We start from the raw sequence: 25,811 nt of genomic DNA, 5'->3' as shown, positions 1-25,811 counted from the left end.
GTTACGAGCCCCCCAGAGCTCTGAGATCATCGGGGGCGGGCTTACTCATTGTTCCCCGGCTCAGAACCAAACACGCCGAAGCTGCTTTTCGTTTTTATGCTTCCCCACAAATGGAATACACTTCCAGAAAACCTGAGGTCTTCACCAACGCTGAGTTCTTTTAAGTCGAGGCTAAAAACACTACTTTGTACAGCTGCTTAGCCAGAAGCCTTTTAACTTGTTTTTGCACCAACCGTATTTACAATGTCGTTTTTAAACTATTTTGTATCTCATTAATGCATTGTTTTTATGAAACTGTTATTCCATTATGTTTATTTATTGTGTTCCTCTCTGTTCTATTATCATGTGTTAATAATCATGTAAAGCACTTTGAATTGCCTCTGCGTCTGAAATGTGCTATATAAATAAACGTACCTTACCTTAACTTAATGCACTGACACACCAGCACTTGGATAATCGGCATTACTTTAATCATTATTTTTTAAATTAGGAATCTGCCCCGTGCCATCTACATTTCCATCCCACTGGTGACCCTGGTTTACACTTTGACCAACATCGCCTACTTCTCCTCCATGACCCCCGAGGAGCTGCTGGCCTCCAACGCTGTGGCAGTGGTGAGTAAGTCCCTCTGCATGAACAAACTCAGAGCACTTCATGTACTCTTGAGCAAGAGTCTGTTATGTGGGAATTATAAGACTGCTGGAATGCACAATCCTAGCGTGTCAGCCTAACAACCTGCCTAACAACTTGCTAGTCGATACGTGTTTGTCATGAGCCCAGTGGGAACATGTCAGAAAGAGTCATGAATTCAGTTTGTGACTACTTTCATTTGATGGAATTACAGACCTAGAATATTAACAAATGAGACTTTCATTCTAAGAAACAAATAAAAAAACATACAACTAAAACTGTTTTCGCTCTCTTACACAAGCCCTATGTGTGTTGTCACAGTCTGATATAGCCAGAGGTGTAAAGTAACTAAGTACATTTACTCAAGTACTGTACTTAAAGGTGGGGTAGGTACGTTTCAGAAACTGGCTCGAGATACACTTTTTGTTATATTCCATGGAATGCTCTTAACATCCTGATAGCAATGAATATCTGAAGTGCTTTGACAACAAAGCCGTAATACTATAAAAAGTACAACCAATCATTTTAGCCGGCCCGGCTAAAGTAACTGGATGGCCTACCTGCCTGTCAGCCTTCCATCGGGGCACAAACTTATCTCGTGCCCTCATTGGTCATGTGCGCGTTCGTGTGTGTTGGAGGAGGGGCTCTGTAAGGAAGTGGCAGATTTTCTCCGGTTGTGTATTTTCAAATTCTAGCGATCTCGAGCCGGTTTCTCAAACTTACCTACCCCACCTTTAAGTAACATTTTGAGGTACTTGTACTTTACTTGAGTATTTCCATTGTACTTCTACTCCACTACAATTCAGAGGTAAATGGTGTACTTTTACTCCACTACATTTATTTTGTACCTTTAGTTACTTTACAGATTTGAATTAATGATGTGAAATATAATAACGAGGGGCAGGTGGCAACAATCACACAAGGAGGGAAAAAGTACAAAAGCAGGAAGTGAAGTCTGCAAACAAAGAGGAGGTATGTTTCAAAATAAAACAGGAAACAGTAAATAATAAATCATGAAATAAAGGAAAAACCATATCCAAATTGCAGGGCGGATCATGACACAATGTGCTTTCCAGTTATTTGACTGTAAGACATTAAACAAAGGACCCAGAGCTGGACTCCAACACTGGACGCTGCGGTTATATGGCATGCACTCTAAGTACTCAGCTACCAACGGTTTCCAGTAAATGTCAATAATCATTACATTACATTAATGTATTGTAATGTAATGTAATGTCAATAATCTCACCCACCCGATGTTGTGCTGTTCCAGACATTCGGGCAAAAGCTGCTGGGGATGTTTTCCTGGGTCATGCCGATCTCTGTAGCATTGTCCACTTTCGGAGGAATCAACGGATATCTGTTCACCTCCTCCAGGTAGAACAAACACTCCTCACTTGGATGCACACCCAACCTTCATTTTATTGTCCTTTTAGAATTGACTCATTTTTCCAAGTACTAGTATCAGGTTTGTACATACACAGGCTTGGGCAGCAACAGAACACATTGAACAGTTTTGCATAGGATACAATAAAAGTGTAATGATTTTGTTGTAGTAAAAGAAGATGTAATTAGATAGCCGATACATTTCATAATAATAAAAAATAAATAAATAAATAACAAACCAGGAAATGTGTATGCGGGTTGGTTAAATTAAAATGATTAGCATTGCTAATGCTCCAAGTTTTAACAGATAATAAGCAATTTGATAATTATCTGAATGCATGTTTGTAGATTGTGTTTCTCCGGAGCCAGAGAGGGTCACCTGCCCTATCTGCTGGCTATGATCCACTTGAAGAACTGCACTCCAATCCCCGCCCTACTGGTCTGCGTAAGTGCTTCATACAGCTTTGTATTTTTTGTGTATCTATTAATATTAACATGTAACTATTTACTATTATATATAGTAAGTATGATATGTATTTGACCCCCTCATCTCCCACAGTGCTTTGCCACTATAGTCGTCCTGTGCATCGGCGAGACACACAACCTGATCAACTATGTGTCCTTCATCAACTATCTGTCCTATGGAGTAACCATTGCTGGCCTCCTCTACCTCCGCAAGAAGAAACCCAACATGGTCAGACCCATCAAGGTACAGAAACCTGAGAACCAGGAACTAAAGTTAACTTTGATTTTTGTTATCCCATGGCCTTAAATCTAAAATCATAGCTCTTGGATTACTTCACCTACAATGAGACACATTGTACATTAGTACAATGTGTCTCATTGTAGGTGAAGTAATCCAAGAGCTATGATGCTATGATTGCAACTGGGAAATGTTGTACATATATGTATTCTTACCTTTGCCTGAGTTTTAAAATGCCTATTGATATGCAAAAGGAAAATGGGTCAGAGTGTGGAGTAATGTAGTGGCTTCATTTTTACAACTTTACCCACATTCTCTTCAATACAGAAACCAACAGACAACTCAGTACAACAATACATCTCCCCTTTAATAAGTCATAATAATGTCAGGATATAAATTACCTCGAGGGCCGTACCAAATGGTCTCGCGGTCCGTATACGGCCCGGAGGCCGGAGGTTCCCCACCCCTGTTCTAGATAGACAAAAAATGCACACATAACTGTGTCTTTAAAATGGCTTTTTACAGATATCTATTATCCAAACCATGTACTTGAATACAATATAATGTAATATGCTTGTTTGAGATGGAAGTAATGTAATAACTTGTGTGTTTTTGTGTTGTGCAGATTAGCATGTTGATCCCCATCGCCTACCTGGTATTCTGGGCTGTGCTGCTGGGCTTCAGCCTGTACTCTGAACCAGTGGTGTGTGGCCTGGGAATGGTCATCATGCTGACTGGAGTCCCTGTATACTTTGTGGGTGTTCATTGGAAGGACAAACCCAAATGGGTCTATAGGGTAGTCGGTAAGTTGGGTCGTGCCACTGTACATATTCAAATGGTATTTTATATTATTTTAAGAGATGTTAACTATGGCATGACAGACAATACATTTTATAAGTCTGGTAGTTCTGTTGTTTGTTTATGAAGTAAGAAAAGGTGAAAACGATCTATTGCTGGGATAACCTTTCTTAATATCTGTTGGCAGGTGTTTGTTGTTGTAACACAAATGTTGACCACACAACACTGAAGTGTCTTTACAGAATGCTCTTAATAGGAACTAGGCGACTTTTAACTTATTAACTTACACAACAGTAATGTTACATTCCTTGCTAACACCCAATTCACCTTGTGTTTGAGTGCATGTTGAAAATAAAACTCACTCTATAGACTGTTGAGTAGTGGAGCAAATCAGCCTCTAGTGGCCAAAATGTATGTGACACCAACACAACGTTTTTCTTTACCTCGTAAAAAAAGCTGAACAAATAAAGATTAACTTCTTAACTCATAAACACAAAATGAAAAACATTGAGATCATACTTAGAAAATCACTTATAGTATTAAAACTGTTTTCTTTTGATTGCAGAAAAAGTCACATACGTGGGCCAGAAGGTGTGTTATGTGGTGTTTCCTCAGGAAGACCTTTCAGAGACTGAACCCCTCACTTCCTCCAAAGCCACTGACTGAGCAGCGCAGTCACCCAGGAATTCCCATTTTGCATCCACACCTGTACTTCCAGTTTTTCCCTCCCTTTTTTTCACATTGGTCAGTTTGTGGATGGTGAAGAGATGTTTGTGTAGTGGCATATTGCAAAGTCGAGCCGAGATACTGCCTTGATTACGCTCCAGTATAAAATAAGAGGAAGGTTACACCTATGGCTGTGGCATTAGCTGAAGACTGTTTTTATGTGATACTTGGTACTGGTTCTGAATTCTCATCAGCAGTAGTCCATGCTCCCTATTTCATTCAGATCTTTATATCATCTTCTACATCACATCCTTGAGCCAATGTGCCTTATGAAATGTATGTGATGGTGTTGTGTGTTGTGTGTTGGGTTGTGTGGATATTTTGATGATGCAATAACATTTTTGTGGTAAATATGCAAGCAGTTTCTGCACTTAGCAATACTTCTCTATTACTGCTGCTACCTTCAGCGATTTTCACTAATTATTCACAAGATGTTTACTGTTTATCAAATGTGGATGAGTAATTTTCTGTCTATATCTCTGCTTTGCTTCATTATATAGCAATTCTTTCAACTTTAGGCTTCTTTCTCTCTCTCTTTTTTATTAGATCATACTGAGATAATGTAGGTGCCCCTTGTATTGTTACTAGAGAGATTATCTTAACTACGCTCATTGTTCCCAGCAATATTTACAGCTCAGGAGAGAAAGGACGATGGCGAGAAGTTTGAAGCTATCACCACGACGAAAAGATGCCTCTCAGAAATGAATGAGCTGCATCGCAACACCACCTTTTGAACCGCCTGTTCTGATTTGTGATTGTTTTTTAAGGAATGCCTCTGTGAACTCTTTCAAGGTGCTTCATCTGACAAGACAGCTATTACATTTCATATTTCCCATCTGATATGATAAAGTGTTTACCATTAACATGCATGGGCCTGCTCCCACTTCCCCAAAGATCAGAACAATAATTACCCCAGGCCAACACTGTATAGATCAACTCACTTGCTATGAGGGCGGTGGTGGCGAAGTCGATAGGGACTTGGCTTGGCAACTGGAAGGTCACCAGTTCAAGTCCCGGCAAGACCAAGTGCTACCGAGGTGTCCCTGAGCAAGGCACCGTTCCCTACACTGCTCCCCGGGCGCCATTCAAAATGGCAGCACACTGCTCCTAACACTAGGATGGGTCAAATGCAGAGAAACAATTTCCCCACGAGGGATTAATAAAAGTCCATCTTAATCTTAATGGTACCTTTGAATTCATATAGTTGTTTTTTCAGTGGACTTATTTTGACCCCATTGAAATATTAAGTTGCCCCCAAACACTTATGGTAAAATGGTCCTCACTCAAGTCGCACTACCACTACCTTATGGAATACTTCACATCCCAAATTATCTGTTTGTGCGTGAACTGTTTATGCACGTGTCGCCCATTTTCTGAAATGCATCAAGACTTTTTTCCATTTTATGATTGTTTGTTCACCACGGAAGCTCGTAAGAAATGTAAAATCAACACGGAATGAAAATTTGATGGACAAATGGTTATTTTGGGGGTGAAGTATTCCTTTAAATAAATGTACTCCATGTGATATTTGTTGTATTTAAGTCGTATCTTACAGCCCATAAGCTTCCTTTTGTGTACATACAACAAAACATATGAGGGTTTTTTAACAATGTAAACCAGCATGTAGGAACTTGAACAGTATTTTTCAACGGAAATCTACAAAAAGACTCACACTTCAAACAACAATGTCTGTCTGCCATGTCCAGGCGCTGTTTGCTCAGCTGAGATCTGTAAATACTGTGTAAAGAAGAACAAACTGTTACAAATGCGCCAGTGTCTCTCACAAAGATCACTTTCCTCGGACATGTTGTGAAACATTTACATACTGTGTACAATTGATCGGTGCACCTCTGTGTAAAAGGGTGTAAAGATGTGCAAAAATAACAATGTAATTACCTATTAAATATAGCAAATTCTGAGATGCATCTTTTTTTTGATAATACAAGTAGGTACAGGAGCCCTGAGACACAAGTGAGAAAGAAAATACTGGTGATTCAGTTTCTATGTCTGATCTTAATTGTGTCGTCTCCTGTGCATATGACTTACTAACAGGTAAAAGGAAATGGGCATTACCATTTTTTCAGCAGTCATAAAGACATGTGAGAAAGTAATTAATATCAAACTTAGAAAATCCATCATCATAACAAATACATTTCTCACCTCTAAGGGCTTCCATACGAATACGTTTGACGATTGTAAATAAATTGCTTGCCGTAAACTACCAGTTTTATGGTGGTGGTCGTGTCAGTATTATTACAAATACATTTGTACACTAAAATAATTCAGTAAATAAACGGCTTACGGTTTATTAATTGCAGGCACAGTAAAACAATGAACAATAATCAGCAGAAGGCTTTACAGGGCTTTTAACAGCAATCATCGAAACGTCATGGTGGCATTCCTTTCAGCACAAAATATACAAATATAGTTGTTTTTTTAAATAAGAAAAATGCTTTTATACAAACAAAGTATACATGAGGAAGAAGCTTCACATTCAAACAGCAAGGATAGGCAATGCAATTCTCAGACAACCTGGTTCAGTAGTACTTTATTTCCTCTATTCAGTGTATTTACCAAGTGTTAACCAATTGAAAATTCCAGTTGTACCTATATTAAATATCCAACCCAGTCTCACGGCATTTTCGTGTTATAGTCACACAATTAAGTTTTTTTGCCGTCCGCAAGGAAAATAAATGGGGCTCAGAGCCTCTGAATACTGAAATCTGTATTTTTTGTCATCTTTTTTTCCTTCTAATTTGTTGTTATTTGGTGCAGGCACGAAACATACTACCAATAGAAATACATTGCTTCTAAAATCGTCCTGTGTCAGAATACTGAAATCTGTATTTCCTTCTAATTTGTTATTATTTACATTGCTTTTAAAATCGTTCTGTGTGACACGAAAAAAATGGCGAAATCGTGTAATCAATAGATTAATTTCGTGACTATAACACGAAATGCCGTGAGACTGTGTTGCAATATCAGAAGGGTTTGATAATGTACATTATCGTGAAAAAATGCAATCAAGAAAAAAACCCCACTGGAAATACAGTTGTGAAAATCTTGACTACAAAGCGATCAAAGCAAGGGTATAGACAAATACTTCAGCTGCGTTTCAATTTGGATACTTCCATCGGTACACTGAATTTCCTAGAATGTGAAAACTTGGGCAGTCCGTGAATTTCTGCTGTGCTGGAAGTGATGATGGCCAGATAGCTAGCTAGCTAACAATCTTCGCTAGCTAGATGATCGAGGTAGCAAATCATTACAAACTACTCAATTAACCCAATAAAATGTACGTTGGCTTCTTTTTCGATACAAATATAGTTGTACGTCTTTCAAATTGTGAAGAAAACCAAGTAATTAACTTTTATTTGTATAGTGCTTCATTAACCAGAGCAAAAACAATCACGGCTGTTCCTGAAATGTCTGTTAGCCAGCTAAAATGGACGTCATAGAGCAGGGGTGTCAAACTCAATTTCATCGCGGGCCACATTAGAATTATGGTTGCACTCAAAAGGGCCGGTGGTAACTTTAAGATTATATAAAAATACATAATAAATATAAAATAATGTATTATTTTACAATATTTCCTCTGCATTGGATTATTATCGGACAGGGTAATAACTTCATAATTAACTACGTCTGAAAGCAGAAGTCTAGGGGAAATAATTGCAAGTCTCTTCATTGCGCATGTCACACAATGAGATGCATTGTGGGACATGTAGTTTATGGGCAACGTTCTCCTGTAAAGCGGCACGTAACTTTAAAATAAACTTAAATAAATGATATACTTTGAAAGCTCTTGTGGGCCACATAAAATGAAGTGGCGGGCCGGATTTGGCCCCCGGGCCTTGAGTTTGACACCCCTGTCATAGAGTGTGGATTTTGCAATACTTTTTGAAGACACACTTATGAACTCTAAATAGTAAAATGAAGTACAGAAGTATGCAAATCGAGACATAGCATTGATCTGACAGATAATAAGATATTCTCTAAACTGTCACTGTGACACAATCAATCTTTCTTTATATTTAAAATAGTAATATGTTGGCACACTAATCTTTATAACTGGTTTTCTGCAGTCTGAAAAATATCAAAGAAAGATAATTTAACCAAGACTTTCACAGATTACGATTTAAATAAACAGGTAAATACAGTGGAATAGGGTTTTTGAAAAGCAACATTTTCTTCTCCCCTGACTTCCCTGCCATAATAATCCCTGATGCAGTAGTGCACTACAACTTCAGAGCAGTCGGTTGTAGCAATCACATGTCATATCATAACGCTGTGTCCAGACACATCTAATCCCTTCATACATGACAACCACAAATGTGGGCCATGAAACTATCGGTGATATTTACAACAGCGGGGAAAAACCATTAAGGCATTTTTTAAATACATTTCTGTACACCTCAAAGAAAGTCAGGACATACATTACGCAGATGTGTAACTTTTTCTAAACTAATAAACATTAAGTAAAAGGAGAAAGATCAGACCTTAAACTTTGAACAAGGTATAAAATGAAATATGCAAAACATATGTAAAGCTAGGAAGGCTAGGAATTCCTTATGGAGACATCTCTAATGGCACATAACATTTAGCAGCTGTTTATGAAAAATAATCTCTTTAAGATGGACGGACATGGGGTAGCATGGCACATTCAGTCACTTAAAGGGACAGCTTAGATTTTTTGGTGGAGTTGTACGAGTCATTTATCTTTAGTCTGTAAATTGCGCACTTTGGTGTTTTAAAAGGCTCGTTCAAATCGCCCCTAATTTGCATAACAAAACAAACTCATCGATCGAGGCAATACAATCACTATGGATAAGAACTTCATGTAACTCCACCTCAAAACATCCAAACTATCTCTTTAAAGTAAAAAACAACAACTTGTAAGACAATGTTTTTTAGTACGGAACCCTGACAGTGCTGCTTTAAAAACAACCAGCATTTGGCTTTCTGTCATTTCTCTAACTCTGCCTCTTCACACAAGTTATCCGACTTGTTCAGTACCTGTTCAGTAGCAATATCCTGCAGTAAAAGAGAGATACATGCATTTCAAGAAACAATGGAAGTGATACATTCTTTAGAGGCGCAACAGTAATTAGTAAACGTCACCAGGGTCACCTCAGAGAAGATTCACAGAAAAACATCAAGCGATCATGTCCAATCAAGTTCAATGTTTGTCAAGACAGAAAGAGAAATATAAAGTAGGAATAGAGGTCCTGATCGAAGATTGAAAAATAGAAGCCTTTTATCACATCCTGTCATAGAAATGTCCACAGCATAGATATGAATTTCCAGTGTAATAAAGCAGGCGTCACAGTCAGCAGGTCTGCAGTGCTGCAGAGGTACCGCTGGGATGAAGACGACTCGACAAACAATACATTTTCTGAAGTCAAGCTAATGTTCCCGGCACATTCACATAAAATCGTAGACACTGCCTCCGAAACAGTCACGTTCATTCAAGTGAGGAAAGGCTTCCTTGAGAGGAGTGTATGTTTGATTAGAGGAGGGTGAGGGGTGAGCAGAGTTACAGGTTCTTGGACTCTTTATCTCAGTTTCCATTCAAGTTTGCTTTCAAAACAGATTATGTCAAGTTGAAAAGGCTTAATTGACAAATCTAAATTGAAAAATCAGTTTGATAACATTTTCTTAAACGTAGTGAAACCATTTTTTAAGTTCGAAGAGGGTAAATGAAGTATAACTGAAGAAATGTACAGCATATGTTAAATTAAAACGGACAAAGATTTGGCATGATTGAATTATTCTGTGAAACTGCATTGTTAAAAAAAAGGTTTTGGTCTTTACGCTAATATGTACTCATATGAAGGATTGATACCACATATTGCATATCCTTATAGACAAGGGTTAGCCGGTTAGCATAGCTTATCATTAATACTGTAAACTTAAAATAACAGACAGCATGGCTCCGTCTGAAGGTGAGACACTGCCACAAAAGGGCCGTTAAAGCTCACCCGCTAACTTCAGACAGAGCCAGGCTAGCTGTTTCCAGTATTTAGGCTAAGCTAGGCTAAGCTAGGCTAAACTAACCAACTGCTAGATGTAGCCTTGTGTTTTACGACAGGCATGAGAGTGGTTTCTATCTACTCATCCAACTCTCCAATAGAAAGCAAATAAACACATTTCCAAAAATGTTCATCCTTGCCTATGGAAGTGAAAGGTCTGGCTTTATTTTTGTATTTTTTGTATTGTCAACAATCCTGTGAAAAGACCAATATACTCAATGTATATTATACTAACAAGTGTATACTAACAAGTATAAAAGCGTATTCCTCTGTGTCAAAGAGCTTCGTAGTAGTCTATCTAAAACACATAAATGAGCAACGCTATTGCAGCCCAAATTAGTCTCAAACAAATGCGATTTTTCCTGAAAACGTTCAAGAAAACGATTTAGCATTTTAAAACATAAGTATCCACAAAGGTCTGGTGAAGTCATAAAGCATTTAGAAATGGACGTGCTCATATTGGTCTTTCATTTGATTTATCGACTATACGAAAAACGGACAATATCACCAGCTTTCACCTGATATGCGACAGCCTACCGTGAACTTCTAATAATAACACTACCTCTACATTAAAGTGGGAATAAGACCATGGCGCAAGGGAAATTCATTTGTGATCACTTAACAGGCTTTTTTGGTTCACAGTATATAGCGGTGCAAAATGGCTCTGGGTAACGACACAAAGGCTGCTTTGGCGTTGTAAGAACATGTAGCTAATATTCAATTGGTACTGGTGGCCAGAATTGAGTTTCGATTTTTCTGGAACAGGCTCCTGACGAGGTCATGTCCCACAAGGGAATCGACATTAGTTGGGATTTTGGGGTTGATTAGTTATATTTAACCACCTAAAAAATAAACCATCAAATACATTCAATATCAGTTTAAAGGTGGGGTAGGTAAGTTTGAGAAACCAGCTCGAGATCGCCAGAATTTGAAAATACACAGCCGGAGAAAATCTGCCACTTCCTTATAGAGCCCCTCCTCCAACACACACGAACGCGCACATGACCAATGAGGGCACGAGATCAGTTTGTGCCCCGATGGAAGGCTGACAGGCAGGTAGGCCATCCAATCCGTTTGATTGGTTGTACTTTTTACAGTACTACGGCTTCTACAGATGACATTTTGCTATGGATTTTTTGTCAAAGCACTTCAGATATTCATTGCTATCGGGATGTTAAGAGCATTCCATGGAATATAACAAAAAGTGTATCTCGAGCCGGTTTCTGAAACTTACCTACCCCACCTTTAAGTCTAACCAATATTTAGAATGTTTTCCTTTTTCGACAAATAACTCAAACCACCAGACTTCATTGACAGAAACTGATATTTTGCTCATAGAGAAATCAAGTTGCTGGTCTTCCACTCTCCCGATCACTTAGTCATTGTGTGTTATTGTGTGACTGGTGAATCTGACCTATCGAGAGAACAGCACAATAGCAGCTTACGTGTTCTACAAGGTAAAGAATACCCTTTTGGTCAATGGAGTATGGTGGCTTTGAAGATAGCAGGGATAACAACCTCAGGAACCCCCAGATTATTATAGGATGGACTTTTAAGATAGACATCCACCCACTTCAAAAGATTATACACTCAAAATCGATAAGTACCTAAAACAGCCCTATTTCAAAACATCCAAACTATCCCTTTAAGCTCCTTGACAAAAACATAAACTGCACAACAAAGACCATAAGCACTACTAACGCTGGTTTATAATCTTACTAAAACACTGCATATGCAGATTTTTAAAGTGAATAGACACAAGTTAATTATATTTGACTGAATTGGGCTAAGGTACAGGTCTCACCTCTGGATCTGATAGGAACTCATCTCAAGGACACTTCAGCAGATATTGATGAGAGCAGGTCTCAGCCGAGAGAGTGGAAGGAGGGTACCTCCCTAACTCCTCAGCATGGCGTTGTTTCCCTCCCTGAATCTCCTCCCTCATCACTAAAGGCCCTACCCTTGCCCTCTCTACTCCTCCTCTTATCCCTGCTCCTTATCCCCCTGCTTGGCACTTCCACAGTAAGGTGGCTGTCCTCTGCTTTCACAGAAGTAGACGAGGGTTCGGAGGGTGACGTCACCTCTGGTACCTGGGGGTTAGGGTGTTGTGGCGGTCTGGGATCTGCTAGAAAACACAGGGGGTGAGATAGGGGACAAGGGCCCCAAGGGGGAGTATCGTCTCAAGGAAACACCATTCAGGTTAACAGCGAGCTCCAGAACAAGTTTCCTCGATGTGCGGATGTTGCATGGAGGCACAGAGGCTTCCTGGGGATCTGTGGGGCGCCCGCTATGAGTTAGAGAGTGGGGTGTGGGGGGCTCCGACTGTGGACCCCTGCTGCTCTCCCTGCTGACTGGTGACAGCACGTCCTCTGGGCTGTCTGCAGACTGCAAGGACAGAGGTGATGCGGGGCTCTCCGACGTGCAGGACTGCAGGGTCCTGGTTGCAGACCGCCGGGACCCCACTGCATCGACCTGTTCCCATCGAGCCTGTCCCACAGCCCAGCTCCTGGGCAACTGCACGCCCACAGTTTGGTAGCTGTGGAGCCCCAGTGTGATCTGTGTGGGTCCAGGGGAGTCGAGCAGAGGGGCATTCCCTCTGGTTCGCCCCCCGCTGCGGAACAGGCGAGTCCATAGATGCCCGAGACATCGGCGAGAGGAAGAGGAGGTGGAGCGCCGCGTGGAGTGACGTCTGATCTGCCTGCGCATCGCCAGACGCAGGTTCTGTAACACGGACGCCTGGAGGAGGGGGAGACATTCCTGTTTCTATCCAAATATCAGGTAGATAGCAAGCAATCAAGCAAAATGGTCATCCTTAGATGAACTGGTTTGTTATCCAGTATCTGTGCTAAGCTAAGTTAAGCTAAAAGACTGCTGGCCTTTGCTTGATACTAACCACTAAGATATCACAATGGCATCCCTTAACGCAAGAGAAAAAAAGCTTTTTTAATAAAATGTTAACTATTCATTTCAGTTAATAACGTGAGTTATGAGTTAATGGAAATATATGAATATTGACAGCCATTAGGTGTTGTTATCCACCTTTGTTTAAGTGCATTTTCAATTTCAATTTGTGCTTGAATCCTAAGTTTCAGGAAAACAATTACCAGAAATGTATTATTGTGTGTGAATGCATTACCTGGGTGGGGTTGTACACGGGGAAATCCTCCACCGGAGGGATGAGACCCTGGGCGATTAACTGGCCATACGAAGGGGGGGCCTCTCTCTGAACAAAATCGGCCTCCATGCGAGTCATCTGAGTCTCAAAAGCTCTGTAAGAGAGACAGAGACAGAGACGGGGACAAAGACAGAGAGACTGTCATTGTGAGTAGAGCTGGGTGTACCCAAATACAGAAGACAGGAAAATACCTTTACTTTTAGGTAATCCGGGGAGGACAAAACAAACACAACTCAACAGACCTTCCAGCTGACCAACAAACAAGGATCCCGACAAAAATGTAACCGATAACTAGGATTTAAAAGCAAGTCAACTAATCAGTGGATGAAGTGCAGGTGTGCAGGAGGTCAGGTGGTTGCAGGGCTAATGACAACTAATAATGCCAGGAGTGAAACAGACTGGACAAGGGGAAAACATTTTTTAAACATAAACAGGAAACAAATAAACTAAAAACTAGGATAATGAAAGAGAGAGAGAGAGAGAGAGAGAGAGAGAGAGAGAAAGGAGTGCAGGACAAACAGCAGGACAGAAGAAAAGAGAATTGAAGTGGCGTAGACTGAGTGAGCGATCATAAGGCGACCTACTCAGACATGTATCTTGTTGTAAAAGCAGTAGACAAATCAAAGGGATGACGAAAACAAGACCATCACATGCACAATGGTGCTTCCTCCACACCTGTACTCTCTGCTCCTGAGGGAGTGGAGTTTGAGGGCACAGCCGAGGGCGATGACCAGCAGGAGGCTGCAGACCAGGCTCCCGATCAGGGCAGCTGTGATCACCTTCCTGGGCACGGCTGCCAGACAGTCCCTCTCATCGCTGCCGTCCAAGCAGTCCTCCTGGCCGTCACAACGCCACGTCTCGAAGATGCACAGGTTGGTCCCACAGTGGAAGTTTCCAGGTTGGCAGTTGTAGCAGTTCTTCTCGTCAGACCCATCTGGACACCTCTTCTGGTTGTTGCAGCGCTCAGAGGCTGGGTAGCAGACCCCAGTGCCTCCCTCGCAGGGGAACTCTCCGTCGGGGCAGGTCGGGCAGGCCTCCTCGTCGCGGCCTGATGGGCAGTGCCAGTAGCCGTCGCAGTGTTGGCGCTCAGAGTAGCAGCCCTGATCGCTGCCACAGGGACGCTCGCCGGGAAAACAGTAACCTTTGACCTAGGGACGGCAGAGGAGGAATGCATCAGAGAGGACTAGTTGGTGTCCGCTGGGTTGATGGGTCTCTGGACAAACAGAAATAAAGGTACTCTGTCTTTCAACTATACCAATCACAGAAGACCTTAAATGTACATAGAAATTCTGAAGGGAACCCCAAATGGGACGTTATTAAATACAATTGTTTAGACTTTAGAGCATATGATTAAAACATTTCAGTCTGTGGACATAAGTATTTTTTTTTTTTGTCCTATCGGTTTTGTCTAAATATATCTTTGCTGCTTTTATATATATGTATTGATGAACAGCACTTTGGTCAACTCTTGGTCAAATGTGCTATATAAATAAAGTTGGATTGGAGTGGATTGGATAAAACCATTTGAATTTTAAAGATAGTTGGAGCTCTCCTTTACAGAAGGTTTGAACAAAAAGTTGGAAAAGACAATGAAGCGTTGAAAAGACTTTGAAACTAATTTTCTGGAAGACCGGATGAAGTGTTCCCAGTCTGCAGTACCTGGTATGTGGCGTTGAATCCATGTCCTGGGCTGTGAGGCTGGGCCATGTACAGAACACTCATCTGCCCCCGGCTGGACTCGAGCAGTGCCGGGCGCCGGTTGTTGTGATGAGACAGCACCTGCAGGAGGTGCTCTGCGCGCTGCAGCAGGCCGTCGTACACATGCAGCGAGTCCCCGGGGCCCAGCTGCAGGTCCAGCTGCAGCACGATGGGCTTGGGGTCCTGGGTGTCCAGCCACCACGAACACCTCAGCTCAGCCACAGAGCTCCTGTTGGCCCGGAAAAAGTCTGGGGAGGCAAAGGAGCCGTAGAAGTTCCTCAGACGTTTTCCGCAGGTGGTGTCGGGGCAGCCGCGCTCGTCTGTGCCATCGGGACAGTCCCGGGCCCCGTTGCAGCGCAGGGCGGGGGGCAGACAGCGGGTGGACTGGGCCTCGGTGCACGGGATGGAGCCGGGGGGGCAGAGGCCAGGCCGCGCCTCCGTGGGAGGGGGGGAACAGCTGCGTTCATCTGACGCATCGCCACATTCATCCTGACCGTTGCACTTCCAGGAGCGAGGGAGACACTTCCCGTTCCCACACAGGAACTCATCTGACTGACAGCTGCTCTGACCCAGGTGACCTGCAGAGACACACAGTGACAGAATGCAACACCAGCTACCAAATATCAAGAGCAAACACGACACAAACCAACATCAGAGTGCTTTTTGCTCAGTGAAACAACAGAATGCGTTTTGGCCTCAGATGTAATTATATACTTTAAAATTCTATGACAGTATACATTATTAATAATGTAATATAGTGAAGTATAAAACATAACAACAGTTAATGTTTCAGCTGAGTTTTAATAGCATGCGGCCTGCAGTGTTTACTCTACAGTAAGGGCGGGATAGGCTAATAGAATTACTGCGTCCCCAAAGCCACGGGACTCGCTAAAAACGTCCTACGTTACAAAGTGTTATGTGGCTGATGTGAGATTTCTTCGACTCTCATTGGGTAATCTCAAAACGTTTTATTAAGTTAAAATACTGCTATAATGAGAAATGCAGACACATTCAGATTTGGAAATATGGCTTTCCAAGCCGTCACACTCAAACTCTGGTAATTTTCCTTACTCTTAACCGACAATTTCCTTAATTATGTTAGAAATGGTTTATGCCTTACACATTCTATAACTAGACGTTTTGATTCAGTCAGGTTAAGCATTGGATAAAAGATCCATGTCTGTCCCGCCTACCTCTGATGTAGGAGAGGCGAAACCCCTGGGACTGCCCTGAGCTGTTGGCCTGAGAGTGGAAATAGAGCCAGACGCGCCCCCTGGTGGAGATGAAGGGTGGAGGCAGCATGGAGCCACACAGCCTGGAGTCCCCGGTCTTCGTAGGAGTCAGCAGGAGCCAGTCTCCCAAACATCTTCCCGCCTCGGCCACGTCAAAGTTCCGGAAACTTGAGCAGAAGATGGATGATTTTAGTCGGTTACTCTATGACGGATGTCATGTGTACACTGTGTGAGTGAGGGGCTGTACCTGATGGTGATGACCTCGCCCTGACCTCCCTGGATATGCCAGCTGCAGTTGACTCTAGCAGGGTAGTTTAAAGGCCAGGACGGGCTGTAGATCACACCCCTCCGCTCTGAGTGGACCTCCACTCGCTCACTGCAGCCTGCTGGGTAACACACACACATTAGGGAGGTTGGTCTCTGCAGTGATTTGTGTTAACCCATTTTCTTTATTTTTCCTTACAGTCATTATGCTGAGGGGTGGTTTGACAATGGGCCCCTGTGCACAGTTATACAACAGACCCCACCCCCTCTCCTACTGTAGCAAAACAGATATTAATGTTATTTAGACCCTTGTTGTCATTTTGTTTCTTTTTTTGTCGTTTCACATCTTTCTATGATTTTGGTCTGTGTTTTTGTATTGCCAATTTATAGTCCTTTTGCATATAACTGGTTGTTTCATGTCACTTTGTAGTTGTTTGGGTCTTTGGTCTTTGTAGTTATTTTGTGTGACTTCCTGTTTGGACCATGACCAAGACATTGGGCCTCTGTGCATGAAATCCATATATTAAGTAGATGCATACATGTTTATTTTAACAACAGTAGATGTTGTGTTCATTGGGGACTGTTATCAGATGCATACTAATACACATGTAGCTGTTACAGTAGTAAGTATTTCTGCCAGCACAATGGTGTATGCGGAAATCCATTGTTGTCCAAAATAGCTTTTGGACAACAATAGAGCTCTATGGCATAGAAAAAGACAAGTAGGCTATAACAGGGCTTTAGCATAGCTACATGTATATTTATTTTTACTAGGATCAATTATTTGTTTACTTTAAATGGATTTGTTAATAATATAAAAACTATCACCAGACTGTTCTGTAATTCCAATGACCCGTCTCTTTTTCACGTATAGTACATATGTAACCATGAGGCATCCTTATCATCTCAAATTCTTAAGAGGGAAACTACTTCCAGGAGAGAGAGAAATATGGTCTGTTCCTTTATTCATGATGAACTGAGAATTATGCATGCTCAGCAGGATCCATACTGCTGCTGCCAGAATACTCTCACACACTCACGTTGCTTCATTCAAACTCCTTAAAATTCGTCATGACCTTAGCATACTAGGACCAGAAACGTCAGCGCTTAAAAGGACGATACAAAAGCGCTGCTGCATTATTAAAAGTGCATTATGTTTTATGTGATTGTCATGTTTTGTCTCTAATCAGCGCAAACGACCTTAAATCAATGCCTTGACAAGACAAACGACCCTAGTGCCTTTCAGGGGAGCTCTGTGCTGATCACATGGGGGCGAACACCACGGCAACAGCATCGCCTGCTGCCATCGCACCATTTCTTCAGGGAACAGAGAGCGGTGGCCAAGAGGGGCACCAGGAATAAGACACAGACCTGCTTGAAGTGCAGGCCATGGCTCCTGTTGTCTGGTAATAATGAAAGGCATCAGGTGTCCTGGACCAGGAAGCCCTGTGTTGAACACTTAGAAACAGGCAAAAGGGTTCTCATCTATGAAAAGGTATAGGGGGAGTTTTACAAGGTTTGAACGGTTGTTGTTATTGTTGTTGACTCATTCTGGCCAAAAAAAGCTGAATTACAATATTACCACATGTTGTTGATACGACTAAAAGAACCTGGCAAATAGCTAGTGGATGTTCAAATGTTTACCAGCCACTCAATAGACTGGTGTTATTATTTGGTTGGCGAGTCAAGCACTAGCCTTATATTATCACAATTTGGTTGGTAAATAGTAGTCATTTTGTGAATTCAAATGTCCACCTTTACTCTAAACACAAAGTACAGACATTCTGTTTAAGCAAGTCATGTCATATTACTGTCTGTACATATTTTTTAGCCAAACGAAAGACATAAATAAATTGTAGAATAGAAGAGAAAACCACTCAGATTAGACTTATAAAATGGATCACTATACGTTTCTTTTTTTGTAAAGCCTCGAGGGGCTTCCCTGCATTGTCTCCAAGCAGTTATAACACAGGAAGGCTCGATACCAGATGTAACAATAACTTACATTGTGATGTTAATGTGACATTTGTGACACAGGCAAGAAGAAGCTCTCTAACGAGCGTCTTAATTACCCAGAACCACAGAGACAGAAAATCAGCTGAACTGCTTAACAATGGATATCCAACATCGCCACACAGCAGCCCGGTTCTGCTGAGCGTGTGTGGTTGTTTCAGGCTTTCTTGATGAATCAGTGAAGTCAGCAGAGTGAAACATTGGCAGGGGGGGGGGCATCCTTTAGAGCTCAGTGATGGATATCGACTACTGCATGGATACCTCAGCACACACATGAAACTGGACTAGCCCTGGGAGTGTGTGGAGTAGAGCTGTTGTTGTTTAGTGTGACAGGTTTTTAATATGAGATTTTACTTTTTCTAGTATTTTCAACAGATGTATTGACTTTACTTTGTGAGGACTAATGCAGCCTTCTCTGGAGTTCACTGCCTTTTGGTTTTATATTAAATGTTATATATATAACATCAGAGACAAAATGGGGTTTGTATTGGTTGAGCTACTTTACGTAGGCATACATTCAAATCAGTTTTACTTTGCTGATTATCTGTAAACGTTTTTAAAATCAGATCACACCAACAGTCACTGCAGAGATAAAAAGGACAGTTTCTCTACCCAAAGCAGCCGTGTTTATCCTTCTAGTCAAATGCAATAAGTTAAGCTGCCACCAAGTTAATCAAAATAGCAAAATAAAGTTTGAATAGACAATTGGTCCAGATTTTTGTATTTTTTAAATTTAATTAAGATCATTTTGACAAAACGGCAAAATGTGCCTAAAATATAAATAAAAGTTATCAAGCAGAAAAAGTGATACATTATTATATGTGACATTTGATTATCAAATTGTATGCATTTACTGCATCATCAATATAAAAACAAAAAACTGAAATACACATGATGCGGTCTTCATTAACGTAACATATACGATTTACCTTTCTTGGCTATAAAGCTCAAGAACTGGGTGATGTTGGTCAGAATGTATGTTTACACCGTCCCTTTGTGGCTCCCTTTTGTCGACATAATGCAGGGCCCCACAACATGAATTATTAAATGTAAGGGTGATGACTTAGTGGGTGCTGATGACGAGTGGATGAGGAGGAGCATGTTTTTTCTTTTGAAGCACTTTCAAATATTGCTAGTCTAAGTTTGGGTCTGTTTGTTGGCTTGTGAGTTGCTTTTTGTGGATTTGCAGATATGTAAACTCTCTCCCTCGTCTATACAACAAAGCTGATCACATAATATGGAGGCTCATTAGTGTCAAACAGGACAACAGATTAAATGGCAGCTGTGGCAGATTCAATTTAACACTTTCTTCTCTTACCTTTCACAATAAAAGCCCCTTCAATGTTGTTAGCTGACAAGTAACCTAAACTGTAAACACATTGCACTGCTAGCCTAGTATATATATATATATATATATAATGTTACATTCACAGCTATAACATGCTGACTTCTCATTTACAGTCACACACACACTCGTTTTTTCTTTCTCAACTACACTGGCTAGCTTAACAAACACAGTCTACGCACCAACGGAGTTTGTTACTTGTATTACACACGTTGGATACAAAAATAAATCAAACTAACAATGTTTAGGCCCAGTCGCCTAGCAAAACACTGCTAAACCCTGGGTGTGTTTGAGTGTGTACATGTTTGTTTTACTCATGTTGTGGAGACGTGGATTTGTTTACACACTCACATTTTTTTTTGTGACAGAATGCAGTCCCATTCTTTACACCATTAAACTGTAACACTAGGGATGGGGGGGGGGGGGGTGTGTGTGTGTGTGTGTGCGTGCGCGCGCGAGAGAGAGAGAGAGAGAGAGAGAGAGAGAGAGAGAGAGAGAGAGAGAGAGAGAGAGAGAGAGAGAGAATTAGTTTGTGTGAACATGTGAAAATGAAATGTTATGGATGGTATGGTGTGTGTGTGACTGCTTTTTTTAAATGTCTCCACACAGACCTTTAAAATAGGAGAACACTGCCAATAAAGTGCAGGATATGATAACAGAGAAGGTGGGGGTGGGGGGGTAGTTCTGCAGAGAAGCAGCAGTGATGTAATGCTGATAGCAGCATCACATTTGTGAAAGAGCATCCATGTTTCCACGCTAACCCTGATCATCTACCCACCACAGATCGATAGTCCCGCAGGTTTCTGGAACATCTTCTCATTCCATGCCATCACAACAATGAAAACACATTGTCTTCATCAAGAGTATCTCACTTTAACATTGTGACACAGGAGAAAAGAGCAGCAAGCCATAATTACATGCACTACTCTCCGGGTGTGAACATCAGCTTTGTATAAGTGTTCGGCTGTGATTGTCAGTGACGTTGGAAGCGTTATCAGGACCTCCAATGAAGATAAACAGCTAAACAACCCCTAACAAATAAAAAATGTAGCGAGATACTCTTGGTAATTTGCATTTCTTGCAAACAACATATAGTTTCAGTATGATTGACAGCACAGTTGAACAGATGTGTGTGCAGAAAGCATTACAGCAGTGTTGATGCATTGTTGTGGCTCACCTGCACAGAGCAGAGCGGAGCGGAGCCACAGTAGTCCGAGCAGCAGCCCCGGCGGTCCCATGGTCCGCCCGGCGGGGACTGGTGTCCTTATCTCGGACACAATTTCCGCGTTTTGCTTGACATCTGTGTCCTCCAGCGAGGCTGCCGCATCTGTTTTCAGCTCAGACACACCGAAAGGTCCTCCTCATTACGGAAAAGCATTGTGTCCTTTGCAGCGGTAGCCAAGACACCAGAGTCAAGGCAGCTGTGGCAAAGGAAGCGATTTCCGGTCAACGTCTTCAAAATAAAAGCTACGCTTTGTTAATCAAATTATTGCGTTCATGAGAAACAGTTATTTGAAGATATACCTGTTGGAAACGTGTAACCGGAAATATTCTTTAGGAACTGCTTAACCCTTGTGCCCACCTCAAATGTTCAACCTTTCGCCATTTTTTTTTCATGAATCACTTAAACAACTTCTAACGTGCTCAAAACTACGAAACATTCAATCATTTTCAGGATTGTAACCCTTTAAATGCCTGATTCATTATTTGTATTATTTCATTATTAGAGACAAAAAAACGCAAACAATGAAATTGCTTCAATATAATAATTAGTAGGCGGATGGAACTTTGGTGGTTATTAGAGTCTTGGATATGTCAAAGATTACTAACAAAATTGATTTGACTGCATTATTATTTTTTACGCAGTATCAGATACTACCTCTGGACACCTTCGTAAATGGTAAATGGACTGTATATATATATATATATATATATATAGCGCTTTATCCAGTCTTTAAGACCCCTCAAAGCACTTTACATACTACATGTCGTTCACCCATTCACACCCATTCATACAGAGCAGTGTACCTAACTCTAGGAACTAACATTCATACACATTCACACACCGTTGGCCATGCCATCGGGAGAAACTCAGGGTTAAGTATCTTGCCCAAGGATACATCGACATGTTGACTGCATGGGCTGGGATCGAACCCACAACCTTCTGGTTGAAAGACGACCGCACTCCCTCGCAGCCAGAGTCGCCCAAAATGTACACAAAAAACTTCTATTAAATCATCACACATCAATATTTTTTTCTACTTTTCTTTTCATGAATCACTTAAACAAACGTACTCAAAACTACCAAACATTCAATAATTTTCAGGATTTTAACCCTTTAAATGCCTGTTTCATTATTTGAATTATTTCATTTCTCTCAAAAATGCCTCATTGACTTCCATTCAAACCACATTTTTTGATCTCACTGCCATTGCAGATTAAAACCATGCATTTTGTAATGTCAGCATTTCATTTAGAAGAAAAGTAGTGATATTTGATATTTCTACTCTATTCCACCACATTAAACCATTTTCCCACTGTTGGCTGATGCATACAATTCTTACATTTTTGCCAGTTATATTATGGAGGCGTGTGACTACCAGGGGGCCCCGAGGTGTGTGTGTGTGTGTGTGTGTGTGTGTGTGTGTGTGTGTGTGTGTGTGTGTGTGTGTGTGTGTGTGTGTGTGTGTGTGTGTGTGTGTGTGTGTGTGTGCGTGCGTGCGTGCGTGCGTGCGTGCGTGCGTGTGTGCGTGCGTGCGTGTCTGTCATGCACGGATCATTTCATGGGTAAAAAAAGGCCATCTTTTGAGGGATGTGTTTGATGTGTCTTTGAAGAGGTGCTTGATTACTCAAAAACAAAAAAAGAACTGTTAGTGTGTTTATGCACCTGGCTGCCAAAGATAAACATGCAGTTTGACCAAGGGCTTATTTCATTAGTGAGCAGAGAAGGAGAAAGACCTGGAGCAAAGAGAAGGAACTAAAATGAAGAAGCATGTCAGTGCAGAAGAGACTTCAGAAATAATCTTGCAGCCTTCATCTGCCAGCGAGCAGCAGGACTCATCTGAAGAAGACACAAGGTTCGAGGGGGGGTCTGACACCGAATGCTCTCTGGAGTCCAGCATTTCTTTGAGTTCCTCTGACCCTTCCTCTGAAAGTGGAGAGGACACTGAGGGTCCCGTCCACAGTGAGGGAAGAGAGAACAACGGAGGTTGTTCTCCCAGGAGCTGGGGAAAACCAGGGTGTCCTCACAGATTGTGAGAAAAAGCCTCCTGTGGGGGTGGATGGTGGGCCGGACCCTCAGTGTCCTCTCCACTTTCAGTCAAATCAATTTTGTAGATAATCTTTGACATATCCAAGACTCTAATAACCACCAAAGTTCCATCCCCCTACTATTTATTATATTGAAAAAAAATATATATTATTATTATTTAATAATAATTAAATAATTCAAATAATGAAAATTATTGAATGTTTGGTAGTTTTGAGCACGTTAGAAGTTGTTTAAGTGATTCATGAAAAAATGTATAATGATTTAATAGCAGCTTTTTGGGGGGTGTACATTTTTGCCACGAAGGTGACTCAAAATAAGACTTCTTGCAAAGATCTATGCCAAAAGCTCTTACACAGCTGAAATGATTACCAAATAAAATAAAAAAGTCAGGAAAAATGTACAAAAATGCCAGAGGAGGGCACAAGGGTTAAGTGTGTTCAGTTGTATGTTCTACTGGGAAAATAATACACCAAAAGACAGTATTTATAATGTACGTTGCATTGTGTCGTTTTATATGCAATAATATGTTTTTTACATAGTAGTCAATTATTAACCTATGAACTATGTTGTCATTGATATTAGCTCAAATAAGGTTTATCAATGAGTGTTTTCATATGAGTCTTCTTAAACGTTTTTACCTTTATGGATGCATTTATTTTGAGTCTGATCCACAGAAAAGTCAATAACAAGTGAAAGGGTTTTTTTGTTTTGTTTATAAAAAGCATTACAATGGTTGTCTGAGATGTGTTAAACATATAAATGACATCGGGTTTTTTAGTCTTATTTTGAAGACCTAAAGATAGAACTTCCGCTCTAGTGGTGGCCTACTTTGTGTTCAGCTTGCCGCATCAAAGTGGTCCTATTTTTTCTTTGTTTATATGTCTTCTTCGCTTCTTGGAGGCAGATTTTATGTGACAAACAGCTATATAGAAACTGTAAACATCCTTTTGAAGTATATTACACCATAAACGGGGTGCACTTGTTGGGATGAGGAGCGCATCCACGCGACGCTCGTTTCATGATTTTCTTCACCCCAATCCATTCATTGTAGTGTGAAGGATTATTGGTCCAGTAGGGCAGGCCGTTTTATTGCCACCCCCATGTGGTCAAATTGGTGTACTACAAAAACCACCAAGTCTATATCACATTTGAGTTAAATGTCGGCATTTCCACTGTAGTCAAGCAGTCTGTTTCTTTAAAGTAGAAGTAAAACGCCTTTTGCCATTATAATTGTACTATACAGAGAGATTCAGTGTGAATTTCGACCAACAGGAAACGCTGGGCAAATGACGACCAAAAGGCATGCTTGGATCCGAACCCAGGAACTCCTGTTTAATAGACAGGCGCTTTTAACCATCTAAACCACGACGCCGGATAATACAGCTGTTTATTAATGCACGCGGACTGACATGTACAATTACGATATTAATTAGTTATTAAATACAACTCGTGGTTGCCTACACGGTAGTTAAAAGAACTGGAACTATTATAGCAACATTGTAAGCCTGCAGGTTAAGTTATGACTTCATTAGATACAATATGACTGTTTTCTTCAGCTGTGTTGAATAACTCTGTGGTACAGCAATTTATAAATGATGACATGCTCATGTGAGTTCCTCTTCCTGCATACGGTCTTCGGCTATTATTGTGTTTTATTTTCTTTATTCATTCATTAATGGTTGTCGCTAACAGCAAAAATAATCAAATGAAAGGATGCATGCAACCCCTTGCCTGGCTGCCCCTGATATGCTCGATTATTTGGAGCCACCACGGCCTCCTCGTGGCCATATCTTCACATCGCATTTGAAAAACAGACGAAAGCCATGACCATCAGTATATAAGAATCAATATTGGCTTCTAAATACACTTTTGAAAAAGGACTATTTCAGAATAATGTATGAATTAATAACGAGTTCATTGTTAATGATTATTCTCAATAAATATATTTCCTTTAATATTGAACGTTTTGAAATAAAGATATCTAGCAGTGTGAAGCCAAAGAATAACCTGCAAGTAGAATATGTTTATAATGAAATATTTTCCACAACAAAAAAAGAACTACCAGGAAAATTATTTAACCAGGTAGTTGTGTTAGATTGAACACAATGTGTTACCCCTTAAAACGACCTACATGCTAACTCAAAAAACTATCAGTTTACCGTTTTGGCAAAGACACAGCCAGGGGGACATGAGATTAACGTTCTCCTAAAACCCAACTTCACACGAGTCATCAGTGTATGTTTGTCTGCAATTGTTTCCATTTACACAGAATGCATTGAGGATGGAGTGTGATCTCATTCACTTTTATAGGGTGACTGACTAATGATGGAAGCATCAACACATGTTGGCTTAACGCTGACGGTATCTGTGGATTAGCTAGTCACCGACGCATTGTTTTCCAGAAAGAACAAAGCTATTTCTAAGCAACCCTATAAAACAGGGGTGTCAAACTCAAGGCCCGGGGGCCACATTCGGCCCGCGACTTCATTTCATGTGGCCCCACAAGAGCTTGCAAAGAATATAATATGTTTATTATAC

The 25,811-nt window shown here is 41.0% G+C and overlaps 2 protein-coding genes across 2 annotated transcripts in view; one reads left to right on the top strand and one right to left on the bottom strand.

Moving 5' to 3' along the window:
- Positions 1-6,162, top strand: part of slc7a10a (solute carrier family 7 member 10a) — a 36,826-nt gene extending 30,664 nt beyond the window's left edge. The window contains exons 6-11 of the mRNA XM_034079697.2: positions 491-614; positions 1,904-2,007; positions 2,365-2,461; positions 2,576-2,725; positions 3,345-3,522; positions 4,083-6,162. Of these exons, the coding sequence (XP_033935588.1) occupies positions 491-614; positions 1,904-2,007; positions 2,365-2,461; positions 2,576-2,725; positions 3,345-3,522; positions 4,083-4,183 (754 nt within the window). The 3' untranslated portion in view covers positions 4,184-6,162. The remainder of the gene's footprint in view (positions 1-490; positions 615-1,903; positions 2,008-2,364; positions 2,462-2,575; positions 2,726-3,344; positions 3,523-4,082) is intronic.
- Positions 6,163-7,057: 895 nt separating this feature from the next.
- On the bottom strand, positions 7,058-21,380 carry lrp3 (low density lipoprotein receptor-related protein 3). Its single transcript, XM_034110044.2, is given in 8 exon segments — positions 7,058-12,378; positions 12,380-13,011; positions 13,412-13,544; positions 14,126-14,598; positions 15,110-15,726; positions 16,342-16,547; positions 16,628-16,766; positions 21,180-21,380. Coding segments are annotated over 8 exon segments (2,460 nt in total). The 5' UTR covers positions 21,241-21,380; the 3' UTR covers positions 7,058-12,179.
- Between the last annotated feature and the right edge of the window lie 4,431 nt (positions 21,381-25,811).

Source organism: Pseudochaenichthys georgianus, chromosome 3 (assembly GCF_902827115.2).
Source record: "Pseudochaenichthys georgianus chromosome 3, fPseGeo1.2, whole genome shotgun sequence".
Lineage (NCBI taxonomy): Eukaryota > Metazoa > Chordata > Actinopteri > Perciformes > Channichthyidae > Pseudochaenichthys > Pseudochaenichthys georgianus.
The sequence above is the reverse complement of the archived record's forward strand: the minus strand, read 5'-3'. Positions and strand labels throughout refer to the sequence as shown.